Here is a 10,504-nt window from a genome sequence, read left to right on the forward strand (position 1 = left end):
AATAAAAGGACGCATTCTACTCATGTAAAAACATGCTGATTCCTGTACTGTCCGCAAGCCGGATTTAGAAGGCGATTGGGCCGGATCTGGCCCCTGGGCCTTAGTTTGCCTACCCATGCTTTAAGTGATGTGCTGATAGAATAAATCTTTTGTGTAAACAACCCCCAAGAGCATACCGGACAAGAGAGGCCCTAGCACCTTAGCTACGTCTACTGGTGTGGATGCATGCTTGTGCCCCTCACAGCAGGCACCTACAGTACAGCATGGAAAATTTTAAGTCATGGCTTCCAGCTTCACAGTTGCTACTGCCAGAGAAGTCTGCCTGAGGGACGTTATCATAGGAATGCCCTCCTCAACTCTAGAACTGGCCCTGGTGCTATAGCAATGAAAAAGGGCACATTTGGTGTTAGGAGTTTAATGGTTTGGGATTTAGATACGCTGTGCTAAAGAAAAGATACAAAGCAGAGATCTTTGTGAGTTTGGTTTTCATTTGCCATTTTTCTTCTTTAATATGCTTGTTGTGCATTATGCTACTTTAATATGCTTGTTGTGCATTATGCTACTTAATTGTAATCAACTGTATCCCCAAACCCAGCTCATTCAAATGTTCACTTAGTAACATGGTCATCTCATGGGACTCTTCCACCTCAGAATGCATATGGCAATTGCTTTTTTTGAAAGCATTTATGTGTGAAAATCTTCTTGTAAGTGGAAAATGGAAAGCTTATTGGCCAGGAAGAAAGCTCAGCTAGCAGTTTAGTTTATTCATGTATTTGAATTATTTACTTAAATAATGTAATGTATTATTTTTTTTACCTATTTTGTTCATTCCTGCATAAAATCTTGAGGACTTACGGTTTCTTAGATAATGGGAGCAGCATGGGTTTGAATAGCTGACACATTTAAAGCTAATACTAAACATGTCAATGGTAACTGATGAATTTTGATAAGTTTTTTTTAACTATTAGATTCAAAGTGCTGGTGTTGACCTATAAAACCTAACATTTTCATTTCTTTTTTAAACTTTTTCTTTCTTTTGTTTGTGTCCTATTGGTTCTTCCCTGAACAGAACATTGAAGTTTAAGACATCACTGAGACAGTAAATTTATTTTGGGCAAGAGACTTCTTCCTTGCCTTGCCCTTGTTTCCTTTTGGATTTAAAAAACCAAATATTCCTTTTTAACTTGAGAGTTTTAAAACATAGCTGATATTCAGTAGTGACAGCTGGGAGATGCAAACAAGTATTGCCAGTGGGGTTGACGAAAACGATGTCTTGCTTTCTACTATTTTTCAAGGCACAGAGATTATTCTGCTCTTCTGGTACATAAATGGGAAGTGAAAGGAGAAAGTGGGAAGGTCAAATCTTTTCCATTGACTGATAATAGCTGGTTTTTAGACTGCTATATACCTGAGTGTCCCTTAGACATTTTCACACCTGTTAATCACTGAGAAGTTGTTGTGTATCTGGGAAACATTTAAATGATCCAGCCATGTGTGCAGGGGGAAATCACATGAGTCTTTTTCAGTAACATGAATCCTTGAGGGGAGTTGAGCTTTGAGAAGGACTCTCATGGCCTGGCTATAAAAGTCTTGCAGTTTCTTCATGCTGGTACTGGTACTGAGTTAACTTGCCTCTTTTCTTAGTGCAAGATCAGGAGTCATAGTCCTGAACTCTTGCCAAAAACTCTGGGCTAGTACTTTCAGAACTGTCCAGGGTCCTGAACCTGCCTTCTCCAGAACATTACTGGCTTGTGACCTGTCACCTAAGCTGTCACCTTGGGATAATGGAATTCCTAGAGGATCAGGACGACCCTTAATTGTGTTCTTTAAATTCCAAGACTCTCATCCAAGCATAGTTTAATGAGTGTTAAAATGTCAAGAATATCCTTTAAAGCTATTGGCATTATTCACTTTCTTCTATCTTTTCATTAACAGGAGGAATGTTTCTTGAACCTAGAAGCGCCTATTTCAAGAGTGTGTGGTTATGACACTCCATTTCCTCACATATTTGAGCCATTCTATATCCCAGACAAATGGAAATGCTATGATGCAGTTCGGAAAATGATTAATTATTGATCATGCAGGTAAGTGGGGGGTGGAGAAGATATATTTAGATAGTTTGGAATTAGTTTTAAAATGTTCAGATAAAATTCTAAGATTTTTTAAAAAACTACATAAGCCCTTGCCTGCAATCCCAAACATGTGTTCTAGGGAGCAAATATAATTGAATTCTGCAGGATGAATTCTTATTAAACATATATATGATTGTGCTACCGTTGAGCAAAGTCACCATATAAATCTGAGTGGCACGGTAGCAGATATTTTTACTTGTTTAGGGTTGCTACAGTTTGGCAAGGGATTAGACAACCATTCATTGATGCTTAAAACACGTATTTCGCTATAAGATGTGGATAGAAACAATTTATTTTCAAAAATAACCTTTTTTTTGGTAGTTTTCCTGATGTAAGACTAAGTGGTTGTTTGGATCTGCACAGAGAGAAAACTAAAACAAGCACTGCAAGCCAGACTGCCCTACAGTTTTCATGGTCTGACTGCTCACTTTAGAGCTATTTTTTAAGGTTGTTGGTATCAGTCTGTCTCAAGAGATCATGGAGGTGACGACTTCTGGGGTGAAGACAAACCTCTGCATTAGCAGCACCCAAATAACCTCCCTAGGGCACAAGCCTGGGTGGTGTATATGGAGGTTCTGGATGACAAGATACCCCCCCTTCAGCCTCATTGATGTATTCCAAAGGAAATCAGAGCAATACATTTGAAGGGTTGTGGGGCTCTATGAAGTGGCATAAGAGAGAGCACAGAGCACTGCAGTGGGAAGGTTAAATTAATGAAAATCTTGCCCTGCTCTCTCACTCCTGTGGGAGCCTCTGCTGGATCTTGGTTCTCTCTGCAAAGGGAAGGAGCCTGTCCCATTCATAGAGGGCTGGTTAGGATCTAAGCCACAGTTTTGTATACTTGCAAAATCTGATTGATATCTTTAACATTTCAGTTAGTACTAAGTACCTAACTGCCTGATATAATACATTCCTATTTAGTTAATTGGTGCTGTGATTTTTATCTTAATTACCTATTTGTTTGACCTTTACTGCTGCTAGAGCTTTGGGGAGTGGGAAGTAAGTTTAAAAATATGCAGACCAAACTGGCAACTTCTCCGCCTCCCCAATTCCCATTAAAAGCTTTTTCTTTCATTCCAAGTGCCAGTGCAAATAAAAAGGGGTTTATAATGTTTTGGAAGTACTTGTGGGAGGCTACTAATAATTACTCTTTCTTTGTCTTTTCTATATCCAAATTGAGTAAAATGACCAATTACTGGATATATGAGACTTCAGGGCCACTTCAGACATGAAATTTCATACATGAAGGTTGCCTGTGTAAATAGAAGCAAACATTTCTAGATCATGTGCTTTATTTGCATTCTAACCGCAGTATTTCCCTTTGCAAGCGTAACAGGACACTAAAGTGAGGTTATGTGATGATGTTATGTCTTGCCAGAAAAAAATATCATTAAACATGGTATTACAATCAAGGCAACCGAATTATAAGACTAGGGTAATGTTTATGCCATTTCCACATGCATGCTGTGTTCCGTAGTAGTAGCAATTAATAATGGGCCATGCAAGCCTAGTACAAAATTATTATTAAAAATGTACAAAATTATTATTTTAAATTTATCTGACAAGAAGCTTACAATTCAGTAAAAATTGCAATATTAGTGTGTGTGTGAGAGAGAGAGAAGTAAAAGAGGGATGAAAGTAACAGAAAGGACTGACTGCCAAAGCGCATACATGCTTTCCGAAAGAGGTCTTTTTAATGTATTTCTTTAAAGTCTAAATGGAATTAGAGTATATTTCAACAAATGGAGCATTCCAAATGGAATGATGAAAGGAAATGCATGAAATGCAAGAACATAAGAAGAGTTTTGCAGGATCAGACCAAAGTCCCATCTAGTCCACTGACGATCCAGATGCCCATAGGAAAGCTATGAGTAGGATATGAGCACAACAGCATTCTCCATCTCCTTATTCCTGCTTGTTGCTGTTCTGCTGGATCAGACATATTAACTAGTAGCCATTGATAGCTTTATCATCCATGAATCTCTAAAAAGTGCATAGGATTGTAACCTTCAGTGCCTAAAAGTGTGCATATTGAAATTCTGCATAAACATTTTCTACTTGTTGTAATACGTTCTCTTTTCCCCCCCAGAAACAACCTCTGTTAGACATTCTCTGCTTCTACAAAGGTGAGAAGAACAAGAAGAAAAAGCAGTTGCTGTTGGTGGAACTATTAACATAAAATTGAGATCTTTCAAAAATTGTAGAGGAGAACTAAGTGAGATTATTTTCTCAAATGCATTGATTTGGATACTCATCTTGGCTATTCATCAAAAGCTCAACATTTCTGCCAGCTGTGCATTCAAGAATGGGCAGGTGATTGCCGTGAAACATTGGCTGTGATTCTCTTTCCCCGCTCCCCATTCTGAATGTGACAAAACTTCTAAAATGTTTTACCCTGTAAATGATGTATTGGGTTCCACACAATGAAGATAGAGGGTTGTATCCAACATTGCTGTTCCACTAGCACAAAAGACTTCTGTTTGTGCAACAGAATTTACTCCTCCTTTCCCCTTTAGCTCCTTGTGCACCCTCAAAATCTCCAGAGGGTTGGGGGTCCTTTGGCGCAGATTTGCAGGAAGATGAGAGGAAGTGGGATTCTCATAGCGGACCATTGCCCACACATCATTAGATGCAGCCCACTAATCAGAAAGCATTTGGTATGCTTTTTTGTGTGCCTTACTATAGATCTTTTTACTTTGATTTCACAACAGACTTACTTGTGTTTCAACTAAAACTGGCAGTGGTTTTACACTTGGACATTTTCTTTTATTTATTTTTAGATCTCATTGTATCAGTGGCATAAACTGTCAGTTCTTTGAAAAAGCCAAGTGTCCTAAAGTTAGAATCAAAAGCTACTCTTTGATCCAAAATTAAAAACAAACATAATTCTCAAATCAGTTTGCTTGCTCAAGGCTTTTGTTAAAAAATGTGGGTTGGCACAACTGATGAAGAAGCATCTGCTGCCATGGAGTTATGAAAATATATAATTAATGCCAGTAATTTCACAGAAACACTCCTGTGAGTCTGAGACTCATTAGGTATTTCTGGGTAGTATCTAAGTTATACTCAGAAGTTATACTCATTGAAATGAGTGAGCTTAAGTTACTTGAGTCCTTGATTTCAGTGGGTCTACACTTGAGTATGAAAGTTAGATATTGCATTATGATTTTGAATGCAAAGCAAAAATGTTAACCTTGAATATAATAACTGTATCATTAGAGAAAAATGTGCATTTTTCTAAATGGGTTTATCTCAGCACCCCAAAGCATTGCATTTACTTACTAACACATTGTGTAGACCAAGATAACCTTTTACATTTTTAATACATTTAAAACAGGTATAGATTCATAACATGGATGGTTGGAATTCTTCAGTTTCTGTGCTGCTCTCACAGCCTTGTCTAGATGGCAGTGTGCACCTATTCAACCTGTATTTGTGGATAAATGCCTTTAAAAGTGTTTACCATACAAAAACAGATACTTGTAAATGTGAAAAGTGTACATGCTTTTTGCCAAAATGCAGCACATGACAATGAAATCCTCAGTTAAAAAGTCACAAATGAAATGTATTTTCATTAGTATCGGGCATATGATACCCTGGACCTCTAAGCATTTTGAAAGGTAACATTTTTATGTAAGTTAACATAAGGAATGTTTATGTTAACTCTGTTTAAACATTAGCTTTTAAATAAAATGTAAGATTGTTTGTGCTAGTTTGTGCTTTTTCATTTACAAATTGTAGTACAGGCCTACAGTTTGAAAGATAAAAACATAGTTTGGTGCAAGTAATAATCTATTCTAATTCCTGAATGCAGGCCAGCATAGAAAGAAGTATGCAACTGTACGAATGCATATATTTATTCTGAAATTAGAATTGGTTTGGCTATGCCTGCTTCCCTAATCAAATTTAGTTATTGATAGAAATGCAATTTCTTGAGACATCTGTTGCTTTTTGCTTTTGTAAGGGTCTGAACAAAGTTGTTCATAAAGTAATAATAAGTTCAAAATGAGCAAATACTTCTCCCATTCTGCCTTTATATATCTTTAGGAAAGGCTAATGAGAAGACGTTCCATTGCTTGATGGAAGCTTTAAAATACCCAATAGCCTTGTGAATAACATTAATATGTGAGTACATCCTCTAACAAGCTGAAGTGCTCATGTTTAAAAAGACAACTGGATGTCTCTGTATGATTTCATCGCTCCATGAAAGCTAGCTGTGGGATGCTACGAAAGACATCTAAAATTCATGTTCTTTTAAAAAGAAAACCTGTTAAAAGTACTGCCTCTCTTTTTACCACAGTCAAGTACCACAAGCGTGCAAAACTCATTCTGTGTATTGGCAGGTGTGGTTTTTTAATAGAAAAAATATTGTTTACAAATCCATCACAATTTGTACAAACAGATTTTACGAAACAAATGTTTAAGGAGAAAGAACGAAAAGGCTAACGCATATACATTCATGTTCCTTATAGCTTATCAAGTCTGCAACTCGAAAGCTGCATATCAAAGAAAAAAAGTCAGAAATACTCCATTGCAAAATAAATTTCTTGGCATTTAGTGAATGTGCAAGTTCTTCCCTTACAGGCAGGTTATTGGCTTTGTCGCTTAAAGCCTTGGCTACAAACAGATATTTTGAGTAAATCTCTGCCTCCACTGTAGTTTCCATATGATTTCTATAAGTCATGGCATGGCTCCAAAGACCAGTTTAACTTTTCGTGAGCCTAAGGTTTAGGGTTAGTCCTTTTCTTTTTAAATAGCAGTTCTTCATGCTGTCTGGCATTTGAAACTGAAGGGGATTTTTTTAAATACTGCTGAATTAGGGAGGGAGGAATCAGATATTTAAAGCAAAAAAGTAAAAGATAAATGAAACTTAAGGCCAGGATCCAAGCAACTGGTTTTGTCCTTGGTTTGAATCTCAGTTACCCCTATTTAGCAGGCAGCAACACTTTGGTTTTCTTTTCATGATCTTCCTGCAGAACACCCACCTGTTCTACTGTGAAGCACCTTTGGTGCTAGTGTGAATGAATATGGATGTATGACTAAGTATTACATTTATCAAGGTGATTAAGCTAAGATTTGATATTGTTCCCACCCACCTGTTTATTTTTTTGAGAAGTATCAAGATCTTCTGTCTTCTAAACTTGCCAAGAGAATTATTGATTTTTACAAGCCACCTGAGGAATCTAATCTTGCTTCTAAATATTGCATGCATTGATTTACTGTAATGCTGCTAAATGAGCACAGGTAGCACTTGATTCTTTTTGTCACGGTCGAACCATTCCTGTGTGATACTTAGGTCTGATGCTAATTTTGAAAACAGAATCACACATAACCTTTGTTCTGTACAAAAAAGTGGGTGGTGGAGTCTCTCCAACACAATAGAACTGCCTTGAATATTTCTTTTGAGTTTTTAAATATTTTTTTAAAGGTGCTACCTTTAAGCTAAGTGATGAATTGGGATGTGGGATGGAGAGCAAAGGGGACTTAAAACAAATGCTAAAAACAGTAACACTAAAAAACAGGGGTGGCTCATGAAACCTGCCGCCTGCTTAGCTTATAGATTGCCTGGCATAATTTATCTGATTTATAATTCAGAGGGGAATGAATGTTTGTGAAGAAGAAAAATGCACCCAGGGTTGTTTCAGAAGATGGTTGGATGGCTGTTTTGGAATCTTGATTGCGATCACAGCCAACTTCTACACATGTTTGTTCTTATGCTATCCCTGGAAAAGTCTCTATGGACTTTCTCACTTTTAACGACTATCAATAAATGCAAGCTTACTTAGTTCTTTTATGCCTTTTATGATTAAAGTTACAGAAGGTACCAGTTTCAATTATTTGCTAGATGACTTAAAAGCTTAATTAGAGCAAAAACTTTGTTTTTTCTTTATCAGGGCTCTGGAGAATGTGTGTTTTGCATTTCCTTCTTAATGTTTAACATTTAAAAGCACAACAGACGAGTCTGCCATGAAACTGAAAACTTCAGTCAACAACTGCTATAATGATGTTTGTGCATTTGTATAGGTATTCTGAGTGGTTCATATTAAGTGACACAATTTTGGCACCTAGTCATGAATAACTGATTTGAGGAAGTTTTAGGTCTTTCTTTTGCCTGTGCTATGTCATTTGGACCATATCTGTGAACATAAGATAACAAAGACATGTTGTGCTTTACCCGAGCCTCCCTTAAATGTACTCTTAGACGCATTGAGTGGATGATTTAGGATTCATGGATTAAGCCTAATGCAGGAGTTTTTGGATTTTTATGGTGATATTTCCTGAGATCTTTTAACTAATTCCATAAGAGGTACTGGTGAGCACACTGCCACACTTTGCCTCATGGGTGTGTGTGCATATGTAGATGCATGTGTGTGTGTGTGTGTATGGTATGAATTGTCTCCAGTATTAAAAGTGACTGATGAAATTTCATGTTTTCTGCTTCTCTTGTATCCCTTACTTGGACTGCCTTGGGTTATTAATGAGAATATTAGTGTATCATCTAGTTTTCATTCCATTAACTTCCCATGTCAATATTTAAATCTATTTCCCCACCCACATTAATTTCATTAACTTCTTCTCCCACAAATTTATCCCCTTGCCTTCTAGAGCATTCATTTTTATCCTCTGCATTCCAATTTCCCTTCCCTGCAATAAACCAAAATCAGCAGACATTTTGCTCACCAATGCTTGTATTGTTAAAAAGTGGTGCTGCTTGCTGCTTTTATTATTAAGTGCTGAAGTACTGTTCCTGGCTGTGGTGCTTTTCCTACCATGAGGCTTGTGTCAGCACTTGGGACAGGTCACTGAAGACTGCCAGCCTGGCTGCTGATAGCATCACTATATAATAGCCCTGCCAGAAATTTACACTACATTCACTCAAACAATGTGAACCGAAGAAAAGAGTTATGGGGTGGAAGTTACTTATAGGAAGTCCAGGGACAATAAAAACCCAAGAAAAAGAACCAGATTTTTTTTTGAAAAGTCACTATTTTGCAGCAGGAAAAGGTGGGTGTGGGGAAATAGAATTCTTCAAGCCATTAAATATCTCTTGGTGCATGTTTATTTTGAAGTGAATGTGATTAACTACTTGCATTTGATATGTCAGAAGTTGAAAATCAATTGTACTTGGCTATAAATGGCAATGAGAAATGCTCAAAATGATTGGATAATTAATTGAATATGCATCGATTGCACAATTGGCTGTTCAATAATATGTGCAAATATAATTTTAAAAGAAATTGCAATGGATACTGATTAAAGATTCGTAATCTGCCTATTTTTCAAAGTGAAATGCAAATTCATATCCCTAGATGTAAAAACCTTGAACCTATCCACAATTTCTCTCTGGGAAGTCTTTGAAGGCTTGGATTTCTGCACCAGTGGGGTGACTTGTCTTTCTGCCTTAAGGAGCTCTGAGGATGAAGTCTTGCTGCCAGCAAATTCCATCATTTCTGGGCTTCCTCTTTATATTTCAAGGGTCTGTTTGTTTCAGAGTCTTACCTATAACATAAGGATCCCAAAATCATGAGGAGACCCAAGCCTTTCCACAAAATTCTAGGTCTGGTTCAACCCCTGGTTCATTAGAAGCTTAGGGCTGCCATCCCTGCTTCTGTTTGCATTGAGGGTTATGGGCTTTGTCTTCCTACTTCTCCAGAATACTCCGTGAAGGTGGTGTGAGTGGCAGGAAGGTAATAAGGAAGAATTCAGGCAGAACTTAGGTTTTCGGAAGAACTGCAAGCCCTGTGATGCTTACCTAGCCCATGTTTGGGAGCATCCAAGATCTCCCTGTGCCTCCATCTGCCTCTCCAATTTACAGTACGATGCTATTCTTAAAAAATTTCCAGAGCCCTGCTAGATAACCTATTTATTAATTCATGGGATTGCCAGTGGGTGTATCTTAATGTCTTAATTCATTTTTAAAGCAAAACATGAACTATTTCAATAAGTACAAAACAATTTACCAAATATAAATCCGCACCCCATTCCCCTTCCTGTTTTTCTTGTAGATTCATTTGAGATCAGTTCATTGATTTAAATGCTTTTGTGTGCTAATCCAGGTAGATGGGCATGGCTCCTCCCACACCTCCGGCTATAGACCAGAACAGCAGCCTACTTGAACTTGCAATCCATATCAAGGTGCACTTGATACACAAAGACATGACTAACGGATGGCTGCTTGCTTGTACCAGCTTCTGTGATCCTCTCCATTCCACCTCTCCTTGCCAATCTAGCCTGGAGGGAAGAGGACAGGGATGAAAACGGAATACAAATGGTGCCTTGATGTCTACTTAACTTTTGGCAGGCCAATAAATGCATTTCTATCTCGACCATGTGTGTGTAATACACAAAGACAGCAAAAATGCTTTCATATA

The 10,504-nt window shown here is 37.6% G+C and overlaps 1 protein-coding gene across 1 annotated transcript in view; it reads left to right on the forward strand.

The window, feature by feature from the left end:
- The window catches only part of BCKDHB (branched chain keto acid dehydrogenase E1 subunit beta), a 38,438-nt gene extending 32,601 nt beyond the window's left edge, over positions 1-5,837 (forward strand). The window contains exons 10-11 of the mRNA XM_053381346.1: positions 1,936-2,084; positions 4,222-5,837. Coding sequence (XP_053237321.1) covers positions 1,936-2,076 — 141 coding nt within the window. The 3' untranslated portion in view covers positions 2,077-2,084; positions 4,222-5,837. The remainder of the gene's footprint in view (positions 1-1,935; positions 2,085-4,221) is intronic.
- Positions 5,838-10,504: the final 4,667 nt, after the last annotated feature.

Source organism: Podarcis raffonei, chromosome 3 (genome assembly GCF_027172205.1).
Source record: "Podarcis raffonei isolate rPodRaf1 chromosome 3, rPodRaf1.pri, whole genome shotgun sequence".
Lineage (NCBI taxonomy): Eukaryota > Metazoa > Chordata > Lepidosauria > Squamata > Lacertidae > Podarcis > Podarcis raffonei.